Source organism: Microcaecilia unicolor, chromosome 6 (genome assembly GCF_901765095.1).
Source record: "Microcaecilia unicolor chromosome 6, aMicUni1.1, whole genome shotgun sequence".
Taxonomy (NCBI): Eukaryota; Metazoa; Chordata; class Amphibia; order Gymnophiona; family Siphonopidae; genus Microcaecilia; species Microcaecilia unicolor.
Window position 1 is genome coordinate 47,485,327 of NC_044036.1, and position 27,981 is coordinate 47,513,307.

A 27,981-nucleotide genomic window follows, 5' to 3' on the forward strand; every position below is an offset into this window, starting at 1 on the left:
TAATGAAGGATGGTATATTGGAGAAACAGGCCAGATGCTTAAGACAAGATTCAATTTACATAGACATCATATGAACAATACAGCCAGTAGAGCTCCCACCCCGGTGGGACAGCACTTCACAGAACCAGGACACTGTACCAGTGATTTCACAGTGAGAATACTGAAAGGTAACTTTAAAACCATACAAGAACGTAAGACCTTTGAAGTCAGAATGATTGAATATTTTAACACCCAACAGAAAGGACTTAACAAGGACCTGGGGTTCCTAGCCCATTATAAACCATAAAGCTGTATGTCTCTGTTGATCACCCCACCCCTCACCTATCCACACCCATCCTGTTAGAATATCAATGATATGCTTTGATGTCCCCATGCATACCTCCGACCCACCCCCATCCTCCCACCCTGTCAGACTGTCATAGTAATGCTTGAATGTTTTCACTTATATACACTGTCAGCTAGCACATTTGCTTATTTCCGATCTGACGAAGAAGGGCAACCTTCGAAAGCTAATCAAGAAATGTATTAAGTTATGTCCAATAAAAAAAGGTATCATCTTATTTTCTTTTCCATGTTTTATTTTGTTTGATTTCTATTGATAATCTAAAGGACGAAATGTCAAGTTGGGGTAGTCTAGATCATCCCATATCTTGAGTTTCTGGCCGTTTCTATATTTTCACCTCAACTATTGACTAGCTCTTTAATATACATATAAAATACATCAACAAATCGTCAACAATTTATTATTTTTTTTTTCTGAAAACAAAAATCTACATTGGGCTGCATTCTTTGTAGGATCTGAGAAGTACTCCAAAGATGTGCGCATGATCTGCTGGAGACTGATTTGGGCGGGTATCTGAGCCTCTCTGCTGTACCTTGCCAACACACTTGCCTGAAGGTATGAACTCTGCAGAAGAGGTGGAGACTCATCAGCAGTATTGCGATGCTTCCTGGTCGGAGACAACGCCTCCAGCGGCAGCCAATCAGAGCGAAGGACCGCCGGGCGGTTACCCATATATGGGAGGCCCCGGACTGATGCAATGGGGATAACAGGTTAGCGCACGCACTAGTAGAGCTAGCAGGACTTACACACGCACCGAGCGCAACATGGACTCAAAGGACACGAGCACTATTTTTCGCCACAACTTTAAGCATTTTGCCACCCAGGCGATCCACGCCGGGCAGGAGCCGGAGCAATGGCGATCCATGGCCGTGGTGCCGCCTATCTCCCTCTCCACCACCTTTAAGCAATGCGGACCCGGAGAACATGTGGTAGGTGGAACCGGGGGCGATGCGGGTTAAAAGCGCGATCGGCGGCGATCGTATAACGCAAAGATCACAAATAAACCCCGTTTATCATTCTCAATTAAATAAAAGTAATGTGAAATATTTGTGGGGGCATAACATGCCATTCTAAAACTCTACATTAAACGGCAATATATATCATTTTTAAGTTATTCATTTTAATTCCCGGTTAAGGAGTATTTTCTTCATTTTTCTGTCTGCACAAAAACATTACTGGAGCCCATAGATGTCAGCTGAGTGGGTATTTGAGAACCCTTAATACTGAGTAAACTTTTTCAATGCGCCCAAGTCTTTTTGACAAGTTTCTCCTATGCAGGAGCTATAGGCAAGGGGAGATATTTATTTATTAGGATTTATTTCCCCCCTTTTTGAAGGAATTCACTCAAGGCTGTGGTATAGTATGAATAAATCAAACATAAGCAACAGACAATTACAGCAGTATAGTATACAGCTTACAATGTCAACACATTACCAAATAAAACATTTTAATAGTGTAAGGTATAAGCAAAGAAGGAACATATAGGGTTTTTGTTTCACTAAGCTGTGGTAGCATTTTTAGTGCACAGTAATGATTAGCGGGTGCTAAATGCTAGAGATGCCCACAGGAATATATGGGCATCTCTAGCGTTTAGCGCGTGCTAATCATTAGCGTGCAGTAAAACCGCTACTATGGCTTATTAAAAGACCTCTATAGGTAAGAAAGAGGAGTTAGAAAATAAGGGGACTCATTTAAAGAAAGTTGCATATGAGGTCAGAGAGGTGATTAAATATTATCTCAGGGTAGGAGTAGATAAACATGTCCTGCTGCAGTATGTGCAGCAGATATGATAGAGACATTTAAATACCTAGGCAGCATAAATGCATAGGAGGCATTCTCTTTCAACTGAAAGGAAGCTCTGGATTGAGGGGGCATAGGATGAAGGCGAAAGGAGATAGACTCAGAAATAACAAGAGGAAATGCTGCTTCTCGGAAAGGGTGATGACCTGAGGAAATACTTCTTCATGGAAAGAGTGATGAATTCTGGAATGGCCTCCCTGTGGAAGTGGTGGAGACAAAAACAGTATCTGAATTCAAGAGAGCTTGGGACTAGCACATAAGGTCTCTAGGGGAGTGATAGGGAGAGTAAGTGGCATAGATGAGCAGACTGGATAGGCCATATGGTCTTTATCTGCCTACATTTTCTATGTTATATCTATATTTGCTATGGTGAAAAACATCCCCAGACACCTGGAAATATTTTCTTGAATACTTTTTATGGATCGCTTCTAACCTTTTATGACCCTAGTGACTCTGCCCCAGGCACTCTTGCCACCCACCCTAGGCTCAGACCCCACTTGAAATTCTGGTTCCTCCTTGTCTGCCCTACCTGAGCAGTCTTTCTTTGTTCCCTTTGTACCTGATTTTCATCTCCCTGTAGTCCTGCGCAGGGCTAATGTTAGACAGAAACATCAGCAGATCAGCATGGTACATCCAGTCTGCCCACAAAGGTGGCCAGGGTTGTACCTGTGATTCTGTACAGGTTACCCTCATTATTTTTAGGGTTGTAACTGAATTTCCTGTTGGTGCTTTAAAGTTTTCCTCCTTGTAACTTCATTTCATGTCCTCAAGTTCTATAGCCTCACTGTTTTTGGAAAAGATTATTTTGTTCCTTAATATCTTTCAAGAAATTAAATGCCTGTATCAAGTCTCCCCGTCCCTCCTCTCTTCCAGGGTCAGGGGCGGAGCTTACATTCATAATTGTCTAACACAGAAAAAAAAGGTAAAAATAAAATAGTCACAATTAATACCTTTTATTAAATTTAGATATTAGATATGTATCATATGTCAAAGAATAAAGTGGTTGCTCAAAGCACATACAAACCACAATCGCTCAACTGGAAAACACAACTTTGTGCAAAAACACACTCAGAACCTTATTGTACCATAAATATTACACTGTGCAGACCCTAATACACCAATATACCACCCAAACGGACAACATCACAGACCGTCAACAATATGAAACAAGGGATCATATCACAATTCTCATGTACGGCCACAAAACATCCTTTTAGGGTGGATAGTATTCACAATGAGCTCCTTTTATTAACGACCAGATAGAGATAATTTTCAAATTTCAATTTTGGCACAGAATAAGTCATCACAAACAAAATATAAGAAAACCAAAAGCATTAGAGGCTTAGAGCCCATTTAGTTATGTTTAAACAAAAGTGACCTGCATGAAACAAAATATTTATTTTTTTATTTTGACTTATAATATAAAACCTGCCTCAGAGTCAGCACCTCTCCTGAAATCCAATGTGCAGCATGCCACAATTTAGGTCTGGGAACACTAGTATTCAAGCTCAACAGCCACACTGGGTGGATTAGTATTCACAACAATGAGCTCCTTCAGAGTCAGCACCTACCTCTCCTGAAATCGTGCCACAATTTCCTTTTCTGGTTTGGGAAGGAAGTGGGAACACCTCAGACAGCCATTCTTAGCCAGCTTTGAGCCTTCCCTACTCAGTAATGGCCCCGCCCGTGTGTTCCCGCCTTTGCAGGAAGTTGCATCATGACGGGTCGGGAGCCCTGGTAGGGAAGGCTGGCTCTGACTGGCTGAGGCAAAGCAGATGACGATGATCGCTATTCACTACAGTACCGCTAGCAATTAAGGCGGGACTCGGGAGCACTCAGCAGGACTCGATCATGCAGCGCATCCCTGAAAGCTGAAGTGAGTGTGAGAGTGGCGCGTTTGCGCGGGGTAGGGAAAGAGGAGAAACCGTGGCGGGGCGCAAGCAGCAAGAACGGAAAAGAACAAAGACAGCGATGGTCGGAGAATGAGAAACTGCGGATCCAAGAGCCATCCTGCTGCTGTTTGTAACTTGTGGCTAGCCTCTTATACCGGGCGCCTATGAATTCAAGTCTTCAAGTCTCTTCTCATACATCTGGTGCAAATCCCATACGATTTTGATTGCTTTCCTCTGATCAACTTTAGGTCTTTTTACATTCTTGGCAAAATACAGCCTCCAAACCTGAACACAGCACTCCAAATGTGGTCTCAAGAATGACGTATGGAGGCATTATCACCTCTTTTTTTTTTCTGCTGCTTGTGCCCCTCTCAGTGTAGTCAAGCATCCTTCCTTCTGGCTTTGGCCACCACCGTATCGCATTATTTTGCCACCTTGAGATCCTCAGACTCTTATCATCCTGAAGTCTCTTTCCTGGGACCAAGGGCAGAAATGTAAAAGGAACCCCAAAGTCCACCAACAGGCTGTATTTCCTTCAGCTTGAGACAAGGGGACCCACGGCAAGTGCCCTACCCCTCCTAATGCCGGCCCTGGTCTTGTGGCTCTGTTTTAAGGTGCCTTTTTTTTTTTTTTTAGATTCATGTACACACCTTCCTGTTCTATTGGAGAACCGACAACTCTCTGTGAAGTTGTCCGGTGGAGCTGAACACCAGTAGTCTTCCATGGGTCTCTGGTGTCCTGGAACCAATACCTGCATTCATACTCTCCTACCCTGCACAATTACATTTCCTGTGACATAATGTTACACTGTGTATACATCCTCCCTCAAATCTTAGTTTCCAGGTAGGGAATCATTGTATGTAGTGAAATGTAATTTTGTGAGGCTTCTGTTCTCTCTCTCCCCCCCCCCCCTGAAGTATTTGTGCTTGTTTAGCTGCTTATTTCCCACTGGAATACTAACGGTCAAAGTTCTGTGGTAAAGTTGGTGACCTGACAGTATAAAAATCTTTATTTGCTCAATAAGCAAATTAATATTTAATAGGGTAACAATCTTTAACAAGTTCAGTAGAGTATTGTCATGAAATTCCACCTCCTCCTCATCCTAACATAGGGACTTATGCACATCATGCACTTAAGAACATAAGAGTAGCCGTACTGGGTCAGACCAGTGGTCCATCTAGACCAGTATCCTGTTTTCAAAACAGTGACCAAGCTAGGCCACAAGTACCTGGCAGAAACCCAAATTGTGGCAACATGCCATACTACAAATTCCAAATTCTATAAATGGTGCCGAAAAACTGGTGCTGAGAAAAAACCATGCTGTGCTATTCTATAAATGGTACTCAATTTTAGGCACCATTTATAGAATATCGAGTAGTACCTGGATCAGAGCCTAACTGTAGACATGAGGATTTACATCAACTAAACCCAGGTGTAAATTAATTCTCCCACCTAAATTAGGCATGAATCCCCTTTATTCTGTAACAGCGCACATAAATTGGATGAATGCCCCTGATCTTTCCATGGCTGTGTGCCCCCTTTTGGGTCTATGTGTAAAATTTACACATGGATTCTTGCGCCTACAAATGCATGCATAAATTTCAATTATCAGCACTAATTGGCAGGGCCGGTCTTACCAATTGTGGGGCCCTGTGCAGACCAGTTCAGTGGGGCCCTCTGCTCCCACCAGGCCCCCCCCACCATAAACCATAATTTATCAGAGTTTAAAAGGAGGTTTCGCGTTCTCAGAACCCCACCTCACCCCATACCTTGATGTGCATCCACTATGTTCCAGTAGAGAGCGGCAGTGATTTTCATATCCCATCAGCTGCCAAGCCCAGAGCCTCCTCGCTACTGCATCCTGTTCTCACAGAAGCAGGAAGTGACATGAAAAGGGGGTGGGACGCAGCAGCGAGGAGGCTCTGGGCTCGGCAGCTGACAGGATATGAAAATCGCTGCCTGCTGCTCTGTAATGAAATGTGGATGCACATTAAGGTATGGTGCAAGGAGGTGTTCCGAGACAGGAGGACAGACGTGCCAGAGATGCAGGACAGACCTTTAGGAAGCCATCCAAACCTTTTGTAAGCCCCACTAAGCCAACCACTTTTACTACATTCTCTGACAACGAATTTTAGTGTTTAATTACACGTTGAGTTAAGAAATATTTTCTCAGATTCGTTTTAAATTTACTACTTTGTAACTTAATTTCATGCCACCCAGTCCTAGTATTTTTGGAAAGAGTAAATAAGTGATTAATGTCTACCCATTCCACTCCACTCATTATTTTATAGACCTTTATGATATCTCCTCTCAGCTGTCTTTTCTCCAAGCTGAAGAGCCCTAGCCGCTTTAGCCTTTCCTCATAGGGAAGTCGTCCCATTCCCTTTATCATATTTGTTGCCCTTTTTCTAATTCCACTATTTCTTTTTTTGAGATGCGGTGACCAGCATTGAACACAATATTCGAGGTGCGGTCGCACCATGCATACAAAGGCATTATAACATCCTCATTTTTGTTTTCCATTCCTTTCCTAATAATACCTAACATTCTATTTGCTTTCTTACACTGAGCAGAGGGTTTCAACGTATCATCAACGATGACACCTAGATCCCTTTCCTGCTTGGTGACTCGTAATGTGGAACCTTGCATTATTACATAGCTATAGTACGGATTCCTCTTTCCCACATGCATCACTTTGCACTTGCTCACATTAAACATCTACCATTTAGATGCCCAGTCTCCCAGTCTCATAAGGTCCTCTTGTAATTTTTAACAATTCTCTTGTGATTTAACAACTTTGAATAACTTTGTGTCATCAGCAAATTTAATTACCTCCCTAGTTTGATGAAAGCTATGTACTTATACTACTGCCAGAGGTCAGGATAAGGTCAGAATAAAACAATCTGCAGTGGCGTTCCTAGGGTGGCTGACACCCGGGGCGGATCACCGATGCGCCCCCCCTCCCGGCGAAAGGACACCCCCCCGGGTGCATTTTTACCTGCTGGGGGGGTGCCGCGCGCTTGTTGGCTTCGCTCGTTCTATGCTCCCTCTGCCCCGGAACAGGAAGTAACCTGTTCTGTGGCAGAGGGAGCACGGAATGAGCGGAGCCGACAGGCGCGTGGCACCCCCCCAGCGGCGTGCACCCGGGGTGGACCGCACCCACCGCCCCCCCCCCTAGGAACGCCACTGACAATCTGAATTGGCAAATTTGTTGCAGAGGTATAATCACATTTACCTTCATTAGATTTTGGTGCAGGAGGCTGCCATTTTAAGGAAAGAGTGACACTTTTTTCAGGGGGGGGGGGGGAAGACATTATCCTAAATCAGAGGTTCCCAAACTGCTTCATGGTTTCCCATGACAAGATATCCGTAAGGAATGTGCATGAAGTGGAGGCAGTGCATGGAAATCTTTAATGCATATTCATTGAGGATGTCCTGAAAACCCACCTAGCAGGGGATACCCCAGGACAGGTTCCTAAGGTATTTAAAATTTAAGTTTTAAAAATGGTTAAAGCCAAAAAGCTGAAAGTAATTTAAGTAAATTAGGGGCAAAAAATAAAAATGTTTGGCCATCCATATGTAACCCTTCATTTTCCATTTTTTGCCCGTGTTTCACTCCTTTCACTCCTCCCCCCCAAACTATTACTAACCCTATCTTTATGCTGTAAAAAAAAATTCCTGCTGTTGGCATTGAAACATGACATGAAAATTAAATTTGGTTAAGCATTCCAAATTGTTAGACAAAACAAATTTTCTTTCACATCCAGTTTTCCTAGGTGTGTAAACCGAAAGAAAACTGACTTAATCCCATATCATAGATTCAAATTCGGCTATATGATTTATTTATTTATTTATTTTATGGACTTCATATCCCGCTATGGCCTAACAAAAAGGTATAAAGCAGTTTATAAAATATAAAATCTACATAAAAACAGTTAACATTAACAAAACATAAAGAAATGTACAATATAAAATGGAGTTAAAAAAAAACACAGAAACAAAAGGGGTTCACAGTTTCCACAAAAACTCAACAAAAGAAGGAAGTGGAAAACACAACTTCAAGAGATCAATCCGAGACACAGGGTGAGATGCTCCAGGAAAGCTTTATTAGGACCCTACACGGTCCGTGTTTCGGCTTTTAAAAAAGCCTTCTTCAGGGGGTCGATCAGTGGATGCACAAAGTGTATACTGATTGACAATGGAGCACATGAAATATCGTCTCTGAGTAAAATAAAATGTACTGCCTCGTACCAACAGATTCAATTTGAAAAAGTTTGGCGCCAAACCTTTTCAAACTATTTCAAATCGAATCTGTTGGTACGAGGCAGTACATTTTATTTTACTCAGAGACGATATTTCATGTGCTCCATTGTCAATCAGTATACACTTTGTGCATCCACTGATCGACCCCTGATGAAGGCTTTTTTAAAAGCCGAAACACGGACCGTGTAGGGTGCTAATAAAGCTTTCCTGGAGCATCTCACCCTGTGTCTCGGATTGATCTCTTGAAGTTGTGTTTTCCACTTCCTTCTTTTGTTAAAAAAAAACAATCATAATCCAAACATAAAGCTTAAAAAAAAAAAAAAAGAACAATCATCAGGAGGAGGAAGGGAAGGTCAAGGAGAACAGATGGGTTTTTGGGGCTCATTTAAAGGCCGGCAGACAGGGTTGGTTACGGATGTTGGACGGGAGGTTATTCCATAGTTTGGGACCAAGGTAGCTGAAAGCAGTGGCTCGAGTGGTTGTTAAGCAGATCTGTGTAGGGGAGAGGAGGGTGATATGGTTGTGGTCTGCAGAGCAAAGGAAATGTAAAGGTGTTTATGGAATGAGAAGATTATGGAGATAGAAAGGGGTGGAGAAAAGCTTGCATTTGGAACACAAGAGTAAGAATTTTGAACTGTATGCACTGACAAAGGAAGTCAGTGTTCAGAACAAAGAAGAGGTGTTGCATGGTCAAATCTATGTGCATTATAAAAGAATTTAATAGCTGTTGATTTGACTAAGTGTAAACGCTTGAGAGAGTGTAGAGGAAGCCCAGCATAAGGGAATTACAGTAGTCTAGATGTGAGATAACTAGGGCCAAAACCAAAGGACGGAGAGAGGTGGATGGAAGGAAAGGATGAACGGCACAAACTCAAGAGTAAACAAGGAAGACTAGAGAACTGCGTCAATCTGAGGTTTGAACGAGAGCTCAGAGTCAAAGATAACACCGAGAATTTTAATAGTGCTTTTAAAAGGAAGAGAAAGATCACCTGATAAGGGGGGAGGAACATGTATTGTACGAGAGCATAGGAAAAGAATAGATTCACATTTTGTTTCATTCAAGAAAAGAAGATTGGCTTTAAGCCATAAGGATACCCGAGATAGACAAGTGTTGAGCTGAGTGATTGAGGTGGCGCTGGAAGTTCTGCAGACGATTTGAATGTTGTCTTCATAACAGAAAGGAGTGCACCCATGATCTTTAATAATTGTCGGTAATGGTGAAAGAAAGATAATAAAAATGGCTGGAGAAAGAATGGAACTCTGGGGAACACCCGAGGAGAGAGGGAATGAAGCTGTGAAAGAACTGTTGAAGGAAAGTTGGTAGGTACAATTGGAGAGATGCTATTAAACCATGTCAGAACAGTCCCAGAAATTCCTATTGAGGCAAGACAACAAAGCAGAAGTGTATGAACAACCAAATCAAAAGTGGATGATGGGTAAAGGGACACTATGATATTTTACAAATACAGGTAAAAAATTATCTGCATTTCAGGGTGGGGTCTCAGCGTGTAGGGGTGCTGCATTACCTTATTGGCATGTCATGCTTATATCAACATATTGGAAAACTGCATTTCAGCAGAATTAATGACATCATTGTCTTGTAATATAGTAAGTGGTACAACAGTCACATTCATTATCAGTTTATGATTGAACCAACAATCCAACAGTATTACTAACTAGCAACATTTTACTCGCTAAACGCATTGCTTTCAAAATCTGCACCTTGGTCCACAAAATTATCTACGGTGAAGCCCCGGGAATACATGACAAACCTGATCGACCTCCCAACCAGAAATACATCCGAATCTACATGAACGTATCTAAATCTGCACTACCCAAGCTGCAAAGGACTTAAATACAAATCAACGTACGCTTCCAATTTCTCCTACATAAGCACACAATTGTGGAACGCATTACCAAAAGCCTTGAAAGCCACTTTCGACCACCTACACTTCCGGAAAAAACTAAAAACTAACCTGTTTGAGAAGGCTTACTCGACCAATCCATCATACACGTCTGGTCTCTGCAACACAACATACCTAACGTACGAAATGGAAATAACACAACTCTTCCATTGAACGACTCCCTAATGTGGCTGTACCACATGAACTTTATCTTACCACAACATCACTTTGCATTTGTTTACACTGGAGTATGCAAACGCCTCTCCGGTAATATGTAAGCCACATTGAGCCTGCAAATAGGTGGGAAAATGTGGGATACAAATGTAACAAATAAAATAAATAAATAAATAAATAAATTCCACTTTAAAGATGTCTTCACTTCCCCCACTGAGATACACAGCACCTGCATGTTACTAGGCACACACAGGGGGTTATTCTCAAAAGGTTGCCTAAAGTTAGGGGCTAAAATGCTGGGCATTAAGTGCAAATTCTCTATCAGCAATTACACTTGTAATTACTATTGTAGAATCCTAGCATCAAGCTGCATTTTAGCATTTAACTTTAGTTGTGAGCATTTAAGCCATGTGAAAGACTGGTGTAAATGCTCACACCTAACTGCTATCAGTTACACATGTAACTGTAGTGGTGGCCCTACTATTAGGCCACCTGAGGTGGGGGCCTCAGGCAGCACTCTTCCTGGAGTGGCATATCCCCCCCCCCCCCCCCACCGGCTGTGGTCAGGCATCTCCCCCCTTTCTTCATTTCCCTTTCCTGAGTCTGTCTTTGTTTATAAAAAAACTTAATCATCATTATTAATGTTCCCATCAAAGTCACTGTATAGTGTTGCTGTGAAAGAGCTTCTCAGTGTGGCCAGTTTGGTGAGCTGGGTCGCGTGCATGGATCTCCAGGTGCGTCAAATGGCAAAGTTCACTAGATAAGTTATTTTGAAATGATTCTTAAGCTGATAAGCCAGCTGGCATGAGAACATAACAGCACTGTAACTTTCTCTAAGATATAAGGCCTTAGTCAGCAATAGTTAGGTGGTTGCTTAATTACGGTTGCATAAGGCCTAACTTGCCAAGCTGACTGGTTGTTTCCAGATTTAAGCAGAGCCTGTAGTAATGACATAAGCTATGCTCTGTCAGATTGCTTCTTTTTGATAGAATCTTAAAAGTTCAGTTGTGATTTCTTTTTTAATCTTTGGTATGTTATAGGCAGTACACCTCAAACTAAAATTACAGCACTGCATTTCTACGAATATTTTCAGCCTTACTGTACCTGTAACCTCTTATTTACTTTTTAGGGCTATGAATACAGTCGCAGTGGAAATCCTACGAGGGACTGTCTAGAGAAGGCTGTAGCAGCACTCGATGGTGCTAAATATAGTAAGTTGTCAGTGTTTTTGTGTAAACAAAATTTCAAGCATGAAGATTGATATGAAAAGCGGTATGTAATGCAATATCTGATTTCAAAGAAGCTTTGGCACACAGTTTGCCTAGGCCAGCATGCACCTATGTTTTAACTGTGAGAAACAATGCTCTATGACCTGCTCAATACAATGAGCAAATGGAGGCTCTGTGCATAGTTCGAACTGGCATAATAAATCTTTTATGAGCCGTTAAACTTTGTTATGCTTCTCACTGTAAGGCAATTTTTATTTTTGCAGAATACAAAGACCTTTAGAGCTAGCTAGAAGACGAGTTTCCTGAGACTGTATACATTGAGTCACTTAAATGTAGAACTTGTACACTGGTCTGGTTCAGTGGCAGCAGTGTGCACTGGGCTTGATTCAGAGCTCCTAGTTGTCACTCCACAGCGACTCCTATTGACCAGGATGCATGATTGCAGAACTCCAGAAGGAGCCCCTGTTGAGTATTGTCTTTGGCGATGGCCAGGTTAAGTGAGCTGGGAGAGGATATAAAAAGAGGAATAAAAAATATTCAGGTATCTGTGAATAAAATATCCCAACAAGCAGATTATGATTGAACTAGCAGAATCCAAAGGAAACTGCCAGAAAAGAAATGCATCCTTGACACAGTTTTTGATAGAATTATTTGAAACAGGTTGGGTTACATTTTATTTAATGTTGAAAGAGTCTCATATCGTTGTTTTTTGTCACTACCTTCCTGAGTTGGGAGTGGGTAATATGCATGCCTGCTGCCTCCCTTGGATGTGGTAGCTGTTTCTCAGGCTCCCTCTCCTGAATCAAACCCTGATTTCCTGTTACCCGTAGTCCTCATGGTAGGTGCAGAAAATACCATTGAAAGCTGATAGAGCAGACATCCGAATGTACTATCGCCATCATGGGGGCAATCGATTGGCCCGAGGTTATCTAGAGCCACTACAGTGGCCAGGTGAACCCGGGTTGGTTTTGGTCTGATGAGCGCTGACCTCCCGGGATGCATGCATTTGCCAGCATACATTGACTTTAGAATTACCAGTTACATGCTGATTGTGTGTATAAATGATACTACTACTACTACTTAACATTTCTAGAGTGCTACTAGGGTTATGCAGCGCTGTACAAATTAATAACTAAGGATGGTCCCTGCTCAGAAGAGCTTACAATCTAAGCTATAAATGATACTGAGATTGAAGAGCATGCAGCTTCTATCTGTATGAGTTTGATGTAGGCAGGAAACAGTAAACCCTGAATTTCAAATCATCACAAAATCATGGCATTTTGTGCAGTATCTGCCTACATCCAAAGAGCCACATTTGTAGAAGCTGAAACAAATGACAAATTAACTACACACGTGTGATCTCTGTTTTTGACAGCAATATACTTTTCTTGTATCTTGATAAAATGAGCAGTGAAATGGCTGTTTTTAGGCCTTAAACGCAGTACCGTATCTGATTGAGCACAGCAAAGTCTTTCATTAATGACAGCCAGTACTGCTTGCTTGGACCAGGGGCTTATATGTGATATATTATATTGAGCCTGCAAAGAGGTGGGAAAATGTGGGATACAAATGCAACAAATAATTAAATAAAAAGGGAAATTCTGCTCTTTTTAACACAACGTGGTTTTTAAATTTTATTTCTTTAAAGGTTTGGCTTATGCTTCTGGGTTAGCTGCTACTGTGAACATTGCACATCTTTTGAAAGCAGGAGACCATATCATCTGTACAAGTGATGTATACGGAGGTGAGTGGTTCAAAAAATTGTTTAGGTTGGACCTTGACGTATTTGCAGCCTTAAAACATCATAGAAAGAACGGCGTGGAGGAGTAGCCTAATGGTTAGTACAGTGGGCTGAGAACCTCGGGAACTGGGTTCAAATCCCACTGCAACTCCTTGTGATTCTGGGCAAGTCACATCACCCTCCATTGCCCCAACTTTAAAACTTGGATTGTGAGCCCACTAGGGACAGAGAACATACCTGTATATTGATGGCACCACAGAAAAGAAGTATGTCAAATCTCATTACTCCCTTGCAGTTGCTAGTCTAGTGACAGTCAGGATGCATTCATAGGCTTTAAGGGGGTAATTCTATAAAGCAAATAAATGATTAGAAGAAGGTCATACATGTGTAACTTTTACATATTGCCTATTTTACAGATGTACACGTAAAGGGAGTCTTGGCGAGACTCACATACGTGTGTAACTTATGAACATAAGAATAGCTTTACTGGGTCAGACCAATGATCCATCCAGCCAAGTATCCTTTTTCCAACAGTGGCCAATCCAGGTCACAAGTACCTGGCAGAAACCCAAATAGTGGCAACATTCCAGAACCCCAAAGAGTAGCAAGATTCCGGAATCCCAAGGAGTAGCAACATTCCATGCTACCAATCCCAGGGCAAGCAGTGGCTTCCCCATGCCTGACTCAATAAGACTATGGACTTTTCCTCTGTCGCATTCTGTTTAGGTTGCCCAAAGTTGGGCTCACAAATTTGAGTGTGCATCTCTGATCCATACATAAGCTAATTAATTAGATGTTAACAATCACTAATTGGTGTTGAAAAGCACTTAATTGGCAGTAATTAGGAGTTACACACAGATCTGCCCTATGCCCTGTTCAATATCATGTGCTCCTAAATTTCATAGCACACAACTTCAAAGGGAGCATGACCACAGGAAGGATATGGGCATTCCCAGAACTTAGGCGCAATGCTATAGAATGCCTGCATTTGCGCACCAAACCGCCATTAGTTGGGCGCCAACATTTACACCAGCCTTTGGCAGGCATAAATGCTAAGCTAATATTCTATAAAGGGTCATTCCACACAGACCCCCTAATTCTGTAAAAGTCACCAAGAATTGTGCGTGCAAATTAGGGCACATGCCAAATTTGTGCATGTAATTTAATAGAATAATAAGCTAATTAGCACCAGTACTTGGCTTTTTAACAAGCAATTATTGGCATTAATTAAATTTAATCAAACTTTACATGTGCAAATTTTGGTGCAGGATCTGCACCTAAATTTTACAATCGATTTGAAAAAGGGGACACCGAAATGGGAGGGTCATGGGTGGAATGGGGGTGTTCCTAAAATTAACACGCATTGTTATAGAATAATAGGGATATGCGCCTAATGTAGGCGCGTACATTTGCACCAGTTGGTGCAAATGGCTGTGCCTAACGTTAGGTGCGATTCCAAGGCATAAGCGCTATTCTATAAACCGCACTTAACTTTAAGCATGGCTTATAGAATAGTGGCGATATTTTTGGTGCCATATATAGAATCTTGCCCTGAGCACCCTTTGCTGAATTCCAGCTTAGCATGGATCATCCCGGCACCTACCTTTGGACACCATTTATTGAATTTCCTCCCCCCCCCAATGTGCATATCTCCAGCTTTTAGGTGCACATACACCTGCTGTGTGGTGCTTTACACGCTTATATACCTAGTTACGCTAATATTCCATAAATGGGTATAGGCACCTAACTCTCCTGTATAGAATAGGCAAGCAGTTGTAGAATTAGTTCCTATCTGAACAATTCTTTTCTTAACCTACGGTAGATGAATTATCTAGACTGCATGTTCATGGGAAGGAGTTCATTCCCTCTCCCCCTATAGCGGGTGCAGCTCATTTCTTTCCTATTTTATCTCTCCTCCGTGCCGTACTTACTTTTAGTCCAGTTGTTGCTGCAAGAGTCCTTGTGGAACCCTGCAATCGAGGACTCAAACGACCACTAGATTTCAACCTTGTACGATAATTATCAGAGCAATTCTATAAGCTGGCACCTGAAAGTATGTGCCACTTGTGTGCATCAAAAGCACCAACTATGTGCATTAGGTGCTATTCTGTAAGGTAGCACCTAAGTACCCTAGCACCCAACTGCAAGGGGGCATACATGTGGGTGCAGCATGGGTGGGCCGTAGGCATGTCATCTAGTTATGCATGCAGTTTATAGAACACTACAAATTATGTACATCACGAGGTGTGCCAACTTATGCCTACCATTGACATGGCATAAGAAGGTGCACCCAAACATGGGCGAGCCACTACGGACACGCTAGTATTCTATAATGAAATTTTGGCGTGAAGATACTGTTATAGAATTGGCGCTAAGCACTTGACATTGGGACTCCTGGACTGAGGCACCAATAATTGCCCTGTATGGCCTTTTGCTCCACCTGCCCGGGAACTATGAATTCTGCCTTTGTATCATCCCCGCCCTGGTTGACAGGGGAGTGGAAGGTCAGAACTGAGAATCAGATCCTGTTCCCTCTAAGCCTTCAGGCCAGCCCCAAAAGATTACCTGGTCGGTATTCAAAACGATTTAACCGGCCAAAAATGGCCGCTGACCAGTTCCTTGTTTGGGGTTATCCGCTAACTTTCAGTGGCACTTAATCGGTCATCACCGCTGAAAATTAGCAATTAGCACCTAAGTGAAAGGCAGCTATTTTGGGGGTGTTCAGGGGCTGAGTTGGCACTTACTGGCCAGGGTAATGGCATAAATGGGACTTCATAAAACACAGCCCTATTTTTATATGTCAACCCACAGCCACTTAAGTTCTGAATATCAAGTTAAGCAGCCATGTGTTAGGCAGCGCCACATAAACCAGGTTTTCTGTGCTGAAGCCTGGACGTGGTCCGGCATTTAATATTTGGGAATAACGCCGATGGTGGTCAGCAACACGCTTACCACTGCCGGCTGAATATTTAACCTATTTTTCTATTTGAATGCTGTTGAAGTTTGCCTTTTAAATTAAGCTTTCTGACATGGTGCTGTTTTTTCTGTCAGGTACAAATAGATATTTCAGAAGAATTGCCAACGAAATTGGTCTGAATGTTTCTTTTGTTGATTGTACTGATCTGGAACTGCTAGAGGCTGCAATAACCCCCAAAACCAAGGTAACCAACCAGTTTCTTGGGGATCTTTTTGAGTTTTGTATTCAATTTTTGTTTTTTGTCTTGAATGAATTCAACCTTGGTAATCTTTGAATTTGGATCAATAATGTAAACCACTTGGAGAGATAAAAAGCTGAATATTAGAATTTGTAAGAAAGATTGCTTCAATTCAGGATTCTCAAAACAGTCCTCAGGACACACCTAGCCTGTTAGGTTGTCAGGATACCCACAATGAATATGCATGAGAAGTTTGCATGCACTGCCTTCACTGTATGCAAATTTGTCTTATGCATATTCATTGTGGGTATCCCGAAAACCTGACTGGCTAGGTGTGTCCCAGGGACTGGGTTGAAAACCTTTGCTTTCAATCAATGTTTTCCATCCTGTTCTGAAAGCACAACTTACTGGTCTGGTTTTCATAATATCTGTAGTAAATATGAATGAGATGCTTTAGATATGCATATACTGGCTTTCCAATGTATGCAAATCTAGCTCATTCATATTCATTATTAGAATCTGGAAAACTTGACTAGATATACCTAGATTGTAAGCTCTTTGAGCAGGGACTGTCTCTCTATGTCAAATGTTCAGCGCTGCGTGCGTCTGGTAGTGCTATATAAATGCTATTAGTAGTAGTAGATATGTGCATTTCCAGGCGAGGACTGGGATTCACTGATTAAATGCAGTGTCATCTGATGTGGGATATGTATAAAACTCCAAGGATAGGCTGGACCTCCGACCCTACAATTGTAACTGGTCTGGATTTCATTTTTATGGGATTTTGGTCATAACTCTTGCAGGAATCCTGACTAGAAAAACAGTTATGGACTGATAAATCAAAACATTATAACCCCCATTTTGCATAAGTACATAAGCACCGTCATACTGGGAAAAGACCAAGGGTCCATCAAGCCCAGCATCCTGTCTCCAACAGCAGCCAATCCAGGCTTCAAGAACCAGGCAACCCCACCCCCCCCAAAAAAAAAAATGTTCAATGGACTTTTTCCTCAGGAATCTGTCCAAACCCCCTTTAAATTCCGTAAGGCCAGCTGCTGTCACTACATTCTCCGGCAGGGGTTCTATATAGGAAATCAAATGTCCAGATTGGGACATTTACACTTCACTGGTATTTTATGAAGAGCTCTGCTGAGCATGAAGTCTTTTGTAAAATATACACAAGGACTGGCATCCAAACGTCAGATGAAATTTAATGTGGACAAATGCAAGGTAATGCACATTGGAAAGAATAATCCAAATCATAGTTATCTGATTCTAGGGACCATCTTGGGGTCAGTACTCAAAAAAAAAAGATCTAGGTGTCGTTATAGATAATACGCTGAAATCTTCTGTTCAGTGTGCGGCAGCAGACAGAACAGCAAACAGGATGATGCTGGGAATTATTAGGAAAGGGATGGTGAATAAGACTGAAAATACCATAATGCCTCTATCACTGCATGGTGCGACTTCACCTAGAGTATTGCGTTCAGTTCTGGTCACTGTATCTCAAAAAAGATATAGCAGAATTAGAAAAAGCTTCAAAGAAGAGCAACCAAAATGATAAAGGGAATGTAACTCCTCTCATATGAGGAAAGGCTAAAGAGGTTAGGGCTCTTCAGCTTGGAAAAGAGACAGCTGTGGCGGGGGGGGGGGGGGGGGGGGGGGGGGGGGGGATATGATTGAGGTCTACAAAATCCTGAGCGGTATAGAATGAATAGAAGTAAATTGATTTTTTACTCATTCTAAAAGTACAAAGACCAGGGGACACTCAAGGAAATTACATAGAAATACTTTTAAAATAAATTGGAGGAAACATTTTTTCACTCAACAAATAGTTAAGCTCTGGAAGTCTTTGCCGGAGGATGTGGTAACAGCTGTTAGCATATCGGGATTTAAAAAAGTTTTGGACAAGTTTCTGGAGGAAAAGCTTATAGTCTGCTGTTGAGACAGAGATGGGGAGTGGAGGAGTGGCCTAGTGGTTAGGGTGGTGGACTTTGGTCCTCAGGAACTGAGTTCCATTCCTGGCACAGGCAGCTCCTTGTGACTCTGGGCAAGTCACTTAACCCTCCATTGCCCACCGCATTGAGCCTGCCATGAGTGGGAAAGCGTGGGGTACAAATGTAACAACAACAAAAAAAAAAAACTGCTTGCCCTGAGATTTGTAGTATAGAATGTCGCCATGGTTTGGGTTTTTGGAAAATACTTGTGACTTGGGTTGGCCACTGTTGGAAACATGATACTGGGCTAGATGTATGGCTACTCTTGTTCTTATGTAAATATTGCCTAGAATTAGGTCCAGCTTGGATCTGATGGAATCTTGGGCTGCCAATTTTAAATTAAAACCTAATAAGGATAAAACCAAGTTCCTAATCCTAATCAATTCTGATTAGTAAATACTTAACTATTGACAGTGTGTCCTACCCTTTTTCTACCACCATGGAAATCTTGGGAATAATTATTGACCAATACCTATTATTTGAACCTCAGGTTTCTGTGGTGATTTCTAGTATGTTTAAGTCTCTTTGGAGATTGAAAAAACTGAGGCCTCTGTTTTCTAACTCGCCTTTTCGCTCTTTAGTTTAATCTTTAGTGCTATCCAAATTTGATTACTGTAGTGCTGTTTACTCAGGCCTAAAAGTCTCTCTTATCAAAAAACTTAACAGCTCAGAATACTGCGGCTCGTCTTGTATGTAAAATCCCTCAATTCACCAAATCAGCTCCTCTTTTAATCAAACTGCATTGACTTCTAATAAATGCAAGAGTTACCTTTAAACAATGTGTAATTGTTTATCAAATTTTATTTGGTCTTCTACCTGACTATAGGGCTCATTTTCAAAACCGCAAAATGTCTGTAAGTGGCATAAAGCAGCATTTGACTGTTTTTCTCACAAAAACGTCCAAATCAGTATTTTCAAAACCTATTTTTCAGATGTTTTTCTATACTGTGTCCAGATACTCAAGGGGGCTTGTTGGGCATGTGTTAAGGGCGGGATGTGGGTGTTCCTAAGACTTGGACATTTTTTAGTCTTAATGGAACAAAACAAAACTGTCCAGGACTAATACTATGACGTTTTGAGCTAGACCTGGTTTTAAAACGAATAAGGCAGAAAAAGGTGCCCTAAATGACCAGATGACCACTAGAGGGAATCAGGGATGACCTCCCTTTACTCCCCCAGTGGTCACTGACTCCCTCCCACCCCCTAAAAATGTGAATGAAAACATTACTTACCAGCCTCTATGCCGGCCTCAGATGTTATACTCGGGTACAGTAGAGCAGCATGCAGGTCCCTGGAGTAGTCTAGTGGTGGGTGCAGTGCACTGCAGATAGGTGGACCCAGGCCCATACCTCTCCCTGCCTGTTACACTTGTGGTGGAAATTGTGAGCCCTCCCAAACTCACCAGAAGCCCACTGTACCCACCCACATATAGGTGCCCCATAAGGGCTATTGTAGTGCTTTACAATTGGGGGTAGTGGGTTTTGGGGATCTTGGTAGTCAAGATAAGGGAGCAATGTTGAGATGTGCACCTGGGAGCATTTATTTGAAGTCCACAGCAGAGCTCCCTAGGGTGCTCCATTGCTCTCGTGGAGTGTCTGGCCCCTCCTACATCCCGATGGCTTGATTTTTGAAAAAAAAAAAGATAGACGTTTTCCTTTTTTCAAAAATGACCTTCTTTCCTTCTTATCTATCTAACCCCATGTACTGAGAATAAAAATAAATTATACAGCCATACAACCTTTTCTGGCAGACAACACCATCACTGGAGGCTTCTGCACAGGGTAGCTGACCAACTCTGAGTCTTGTCCCAGGAAATAGTAGCTATTCCTTGGTGAGGCAGTATTTTTTCTTCCAGCAGCAGCTCACTCTTCTGGGTGGAAAGAAGCTTGTGTGAACCCTGGAGTAGAGTCACAGAAGCAAAGGGTAGATAATCAGGGAAATAGAATGTCCAGTGAAATTGGTGAATCACAGGTGTGTCACAATGCATGGCAGCTGACAGGTAATATGCCCTTTAATGTTCTGAGCAAATGAAGGAATATCAGAGGCTGAGTGCCAAAGCAGCAGTGCAAAATATCAGGCAAAGCAAAATGCTTAAGAGAATGGCAAAAGCATGTCTTTTCTCTGTCAAACAATTAATACGTTTTTAGTTATTATTAATGCTGTGTGCCAGGGGCGTAGCCAGACACCCAATTTTGGGTGGGCCTGGGCACAAGATGCGTGGGCAGAAGAACTGTGCCTTGTCCCACAAGTGATATGTAACATAGAGGCTCATTTTCAAAGCACTTAGCCTCCCAAAGTTCCATAGAAACCTATGGAACTTAGCCTCCCAAAGTGCTTTGAAAATATGCCTCATAGTAACATAGTAGATGACGGCAGAAAAAGACCTGCACGGTCCATCCAGTCTGCCCAACAAGACAACTCATGTGTGCTACTTTTTGTGTATACCCTACTTTGATTTGTACCTATGCTCTTCAGGGCACAGACCGTATAAGTCTGCCCAGCACTATCCCTGCCTCCCAACCTCCAGTCCCGCCTCCCACCACTGGCTCTGGCACAGACCGTATAAGTCTGCCCCGCACTATCCCCACCTCCCAACCTCCAGCCCTGCCTCCCACTACCAGTTTCCCTCACCTGCATGCCATATGGTCTCTCAAACATCCCCCCCCTCCCCCCCCGCATACCTTTTAAATAGTAGATTTTCATTGGCAGTGAGCAGCAACTAGTACACACTGCTCATGTTGGCCCCACAGCATGTATCAGTTGCTGCTCGCTGCAGGTGAAGATCTGCTATTTACAAGGTACGCAGTTGTTGAGAGTTTTCAGCTGGTGGGGCTTGGGATCCTTGCCAGCCACAACATAGGTGTGCTGCTTCTGAGTGGGCCTGAGCTCAGAGTGGGTGGGCTGGGCCCACCCTTGGCTACGCCACTGCTGTGTGCATGAATTCTGAAAACAGTCTCTGTGATTGGATGTATTGGAACTCACCAGTGCTGGCAGAACCAATCAGGCAGGCACTCTTACATGGGTACAATGTGCAGTATTTCTGATGCAATATGACAGAGTTAAGAAATGCAGTTCTCCATAGATAAAGTCTATTTTCAGGCAACAAGGGTGTTCCAGTAAACAGCATGGAAATAAACATGCTGTCCCTGAGCCTTCACACACAGGCTGAATGGCAAACTGTAGTTTTAGATCCATCCATAGTGTTGTGCAGGAGCATCCATGTTAGTTAGGGCCAGTGTAAAGATAATCTATCCGTAACACAGTTTGGAACAGTTACAAAAACACAAGACTGGTCCTAGATAGACAAAAGCAGAATATGACATAGAGGTGAAACAGTTATTGATTTGCACCCCCATCTCTCTGTAATAAGCTGTAAGTAAAAGCCCTTGGAGAGCCACAGAGCTGAGCTTCTGTTGCACATTAGTATGTACAGACTGAAAATATCACTTGTGTGTGTCATATGAAAATTTGAATTCCTGTTCCTCCCCACCACCCCAACCCCAGGGGCTATAAACACTACCCCCACAACAGCCTTAGTCGCTGCATTACTGAAGGGCAGAAGTTGGGCCTGGAAATCAAATTGGAATGCTGTTATTTTGTGAATTTATGTATGTAATGTGTTGTAAATTACATTGTACCTAACCAATTTTATGCGCCTGGATGTTGCCTTACTGGGGGCTATGCTTGCACTACAAATGTAAAATTTGGTATCAGAATGCGTAATTTGTTTTCTGTTAATCTTTCCCAACTTATCTTTTTTTTTTTTTTCTGGAGGCTAAAGGGGCTGTTAGATCTGTGACTGAAAATGTGGCTTAGGAATTGTAGACATATATTAATATAAATATAAGGTTTGGGAATATTTTCCTGACTGGTCTCCCCACTGTAGGTCCCGCCTCCCCCACGTCAGTAAACTTGTGGTGTATTATTATACTGAAGAAATGTAGTGAAGACTATTATTGAATTGTTTCTTTTATTATAATTTTGTTTCTTTATCGGTCATTTGTTTGTCAAGGTTATTTTTTCCTTAACATGTATCAAAATAAAAAAAAATTCTTTAAAATATTTCTAGCTTGTCTGGCTTGAAACGCCTACAAACCCCATGATGACCGTCATTGACATCAAATCCTGTGCGGATATTGTTCATAAACATGGTGAGATCCTATTAGCGGTGGACAACACCTTCGTGTCTGCCTACTTTCAGGTAAGGTGATCATAAATGTGTGGAACATTTGCCACTGGAGAAAAATATGCTCAGATCTGCAAATAGTGGAGAAATGGGGAAGAATTCAGTTTTATTTAGCTTACTGCAGAAATGTATAAATTTCACTGAAGTTCTATGGGGTACAAGAGAAATTATGCAGACACCGTTAGATGGTCCTATATACGTTATAAGCAATGTCCCACACAGGAAGTTACATCAAAGAGGTGGGACATGGAAGAGGAAAGGCTCCACCAGACAGAGAGCAGCTTTTGGCTCTGCCTCTGCTGTGACCCACTGCACTGTTTACAGGAGCCATAGGAGCCAACTTTTCAAAATTATTGGGGGTGCTAAGCCCAATGGAAATAACCCCTCTCTGGACACATACAAGGAATTTTCTCAATATTGGGGGTGCTCAAGCACCCACAGCACCCACAGAGTCGGCTCCAATGACAGGAGCAGCGGTTGATGGTAGACAGATGCTGAGGTGAGGAGGTGCTGGACCCAGGCGGTGAAGGGAGGGTGTAATTTTAGGCAGCCCTGGGTGTTTTGCCGGGCTCGCTTGCCCCGATTGTGAAAGTATATACACCTTTCTAAAGATGAAAATCCAGCTGATCCACAGCAGCTGCAGACCCATCATGTTTTTGTTCTTGCAGAAGCCAATGTATTTATGGATTAATTTTAACCTACACAAATCTTACACCCAGTAAAAACACTGCTTACATTTTAACAAGAAATTGGAGCACTTGAAAGGTTGGCATGTTCATGCAGAGCTGTGGTCTCATGACACAACTGATCCATTAGGGAGTTGATAAAAATAAAATTCTGACCTGGCTGTCAGGACTTTTCAGAGACGCACAGAGCCCTGGGCCAGGGCAAATTAGGACACCTCAGAATCTTGGAATCATAATTTAATTTAAACAAAACAGTTATAGAAGCAGCTGAGGCAGATTTTTATCTGCAGAAGTATTCAAACTTCTTATAATTAAGGAAAAATCCTGCAACCAAATTAATTTCACTTTCAGTTAAAAAAATGTAAAATACTTTTTCCAAACAGAGGCCCTTTTATGTGTGAAACCTAGACCAAATGGTCCTGCTTGCTGCCATTCATTAACATTTAAAGCCATAAAAGGAAGAATTTGTTTTCTTTTTTATAATCCTCATCTCTTTTGTGGCAACATCAGTGGTCTCCAGGTGATAAAAATGAAAGGCAGACAAAGTTAATATCTACTACAATTAAGGAATCTAGATATCAGTGTTAAGACATGTCGTTTTATGCAATGAGACCTACCTCCCTCTTTCCTAAGCCACACGGCAATTCTGACACAGCCCATTCAAAGCACCCCCTATGAGGAAAGTATAGGGCAATCAAGCCATTGTGACATCACTGATGAGGTTGACTCTTAGGCATTGGTGGAATGAGGCATTATGACATCACAATATCAGCTCTGGTTATCAGAGAATGAAATGCTTCACTCTAAGGGGGGACGTTATCAACATGGGTTTACCGTTAAGACATGTTATTTACCAGTAGCTCATGCTGCTTTAGCACAAGTCCCATTTTATACAATGAGACCTAATTACTAATAACTGGGGTTAACAGTAAAATAACACTTCTTAACTTCCTCCCTAAGTCTTTGCATATCTCCACCTTGTTTGTTTCTTTTCATTTAGCGTCCTTTGGCTCTGGGGGCAGATATCTGTATGTGTTCAGCAACAAAATACATGAATGGTAAGTCTCTGACTATTCCTGCAGTCAATAATGCCTCCTTTTTGGTCATACTTGGGAATATGTGTGAGGTAGTGAGGCTTAGAAGCAGGGAGGCCAACTCCAGAAATATTTTTACGACAGTTTGCCAAATTTGTACTGACAAATCAACTTTTTACTGATCGTCAGGACTGGCAGTAAATGTTTTTCTGGGGTCGGTGCTACACCTAATACGTTGCCAGATACTGTTGGGAGAGGGAGGTCTTCTTCCAAACTTTAGAGCATGTTGGGGAGTAGGAGGGACCTTTCTGAATTTTGAAGCCTTTCCTGCCCAGCAATCATGGTACCTTCTGAAATGAACAGCCTAACGGAGCTGGAAAAGAAGTGTGATTGAGCTGCGGCCTGCGCTTTATACTACCAGCTAGGAGGGAAAACCAGAAGACAATTGTTTAGGCAGCCTGACCAAAATTACAAACCTTACAGATTTGGTCATTGTTATGTGCTAAACATATCACATACACTTTTCCAGTATTTCATATCTTTTAAATTATATTATGCAACTTTGTAAACCACCTAGATTTATAGATAATGTGGGTTATAACATTTTTAAACTAACTAAAAGGAATCACTGGCTGTCCATAAATATAATAACTCTCCAGTATGGACAGAAATTCACCAAATTTGGCCTGCAGCAGGAAAATGTAAATATCTCATAGGAGCTCAAAATGAGAAACATTGGGTCTGCGTCTGGAGAATAGAACTCCCAAAAATTATCATTGCCTCCTATGGGAAACTGTTAGAAGCTGATAGAAATATTTAGAATGCTGACCATCACTTCTTTCAAAAAGCCTGCATCACCCTTTCATCAATTTGGCATAGAGCAACACAGGCAGACAAGAAAAATTAGCTGACTTAGCTGGTGAAAATTGGCAACACAAAGCAATTTCAGAGCCATTCCTCCAGCACTTCCAATGTCTCACATAGGTGCGCCATTCCACCTACATATAGGGGGCTTTCTTTAACTGGGTGACACAAATTTGGTGCCTAGAGGCAGCACAATGAATGCTAATTCTATAATGGCATCTGGGTTCCCAGATACCCTTACAAAAACGTTGAAGACTTGATTCACGGAGTAGATTAAATAAGTTGCTGAATACCTTTCTGCCTTTTTCTCCTAGGGCACACCGATGTTGTAATGGGACTGATATCTACAAACTGTGATGAGCTGTATGAAAGGCTCAAGTTTTTACAAAACTGTAAGTGCCACACGAAAGAGAATTGAATCTTGTTCCTGCTAATCAGTTGTCGGCAGCCAGTAGCATCGACTTTAGCTGCTTATTCCTATGCATAACAATATGCTCGGCCATGTTAGGAAGTTTGGGTCTAATATTCATTAGGAATGATACATTTAGGGGTAATTCTCAATAAATTGTCTAAAGTTAAGCACCAGGATGATGCATGCTAAGCACGGATTCTGTAATGGCAGTTGTGCAGCTGCTGATATAGAATGCTAGCATAAGTCCGCATTTACACACCTAACTTTAGGTGTGAGCGCTTAGCCTGCTAAAGTGCTCACGCCTAAATGTAGGCTTTGAGGCGCGCAAATGCTAGTATTCTATAACCTGCATGTGTAATTGCCTGACACGCCCCTGACCTGCCCAAGCCCCTCCCAGTTTCACATCCCCCTTGTAATTGCGCACTCAGGAATTTGAGCATGCAAATTATAGAATACCGACTAAGGGAAGTTATATGCATAACTGCCAATTAGTGCAAATTAATACCTATTATAGCCAATAATTGGTTGTAAAGGTGAATTAGAATCTAATTAGTTTATTAAGTTCAGGGCCTTTCTTGAGGGGGTACTTGGGGATACTGAGTACTGGCACCTGTTCCATTGTCTGCTAAAATTGACCCATGGACCCCAAGTTTTAATGAAAGAATTCAGGCTCTACACACCAATTCTGCCTTGTCATAGATTCTGTGGGTGGCCTGGCTATTGTGTGGTGGGTCCATCAGTGATCACCTTGCCCCTGAAGGGTGGCCTAGCATTTGAGTACTGGCTCCTTTTTTTACTAGTGAAAACACAATGGTTAAGTTACACATGCAACGTCAGTGCTGGGCAAAATAGTGGAAACTATTATAAAGAATAAAATTACGGAGCACATAGATAAACATGGTTTAATGGAACAGAGTCAGCCTGAATTCAGCCAACGAAGTTTTGTGTCACCAATTTGCTTCATTTCTTTGAGTGTGTGAATAAACATGTTGATAAAGGTGAGCCAGTTGATGTATCTAGATTTTCAGATTTTTGACAAAGTCCCTCATGAGAGACTCCTGAGACAATGTCTGCTTGCCCTGGCATTGGTAGCATGGAATGTTCCTACTATTGACCACTGTTGGAAGCAGGATACTGAGCTAGATGGACCATTGGTCTGACCCGGTGTGGCTATTCTTATGTTCTTATGACCTTATTCTACAAGTTACGTGCACAAATTTGTGCACTTGTCAGAAATTTGGGCATGCAACTTTCTAGACTTAGGGGGTTACTGGCTTCCAGTAAATGTATAAGTCCCCTGGTCCCTGATTATTTTATCATACTGTACCAGTATGGAGGTAATTCTATAACCGGGTGCCTCTCTATTTAGGTGCCCCAAGCACACATGGTGAGACCCTATTCTATAACAGCATCTGGGCACCCAGTTTCTATTAAAGAATAGCAGCATAACCTTACATTTAGCTACCCACAGTTACACCAGCCATAGAGCTGGCCTAAGTTCAAGTGCTGAATACGCCATGCATTATAGAATAGCGTACAGCTAGATGAGCGCGCAAATCCCAACTGGTGGCTGTTAACATCAACAATTTGTTGGTAGTGGCCAATTTATTGCTCATTCAAAGCTTGTTAGCCAATTAAGGGCCCTGTTTACTAAGAGGCTCATTTTCAAAGCACTTAGCCTCCCAAAGTTCCATAGAAACCTATGGAACTTAGCCTCCCAAAGTACTTTGAAAATATGCCTCTAAGCCACGCTGTAGGCGCGCTGGCATTTTTAGCATGCGCTAAAAATGAGCATGCGTTAACACTAGAAACACCCATATATTCCTATGTGTGTCTCTAGCATTAGCGTGCGCTAAAAATGCTAGCGCACCTTAGTAAACAGGGCCTTAAGTTTCATGTAGGTGTCGGGATCACACGCAATTTAGGTGCCCAAATCTGGGTGCCATATATAGAATCCGGAGGTAAGCAATTTGTGCGCATAAGTTATGGAATAGTGCCTAGCACGTACACGCATGAGTACCAGTATTCTGTAACTTAGGGGGATATCTTCTGGTGGTCATCTCATTTTACTTATCTTCAGCACCATTATCTATTCGTATAGCAGTGCTCAATATATGTATTTTTCAAAACGCCGTGGCTGGTGTTTAATACAATTTATTTATTTTAAATTTATTTTAACCACCTTTATCCTGCTTATACCCTAAGCGGTTTCCATAAAAACATACATATTAAAAATTTGAAATACATACATAACAAATACTGCTGTCACAAAATGCCAACCACATGCTAACTATCAAAAGA

General features: G+C 42.0%; 1 protein-coding gene across 1 annotated transcript in view; it reads left to right on the top strand.

Annotated features, from left to right (window-relative positions):
- The first annotated feature begins 1,014 nt into the window (after positions 1 to 1,014).
- The window catches only part of CTH (cystathionine gamma-lyase), a 69,693-nt gene continuing 42,726 nt past the window's right edge, over positions 1,015 to 27,981 (top strand). Inside the window, exons 1-7 of the mRNA XM_030206024.1 lie at positions 1,015 to 1,272; positions 11,506 to 11,587; positions 13,254 to 13,349; positions 16,398 to 16,507; positions 22,568 to 22,699; positions 24,371 to 24,428; positions 25,583 to 25,660. Coding sequence (XP_030061884.1) covers positions 1,108 to 1,272; positions 11,506 to 11,587; positions 13,254 to 13,349; positions 16,398 to 16,507; positions 22,568 to 22,699; positions 24,371 to 24,428; positions 25,583 to 25,660 — 721 coding nt within the window. The 5' untranslated portion in view covers positions 1,015 to 1,107. The remainder of the gene's footprint in view (positions 1,273 to 11,505; positions 11,588 to 13,253; positions 13,350 to 16,397; positions 16,508 to 22,567; positions 22,700 to 24,370; positions 24,429 to 25,582; positions 25,661 to 27,981) is intronic.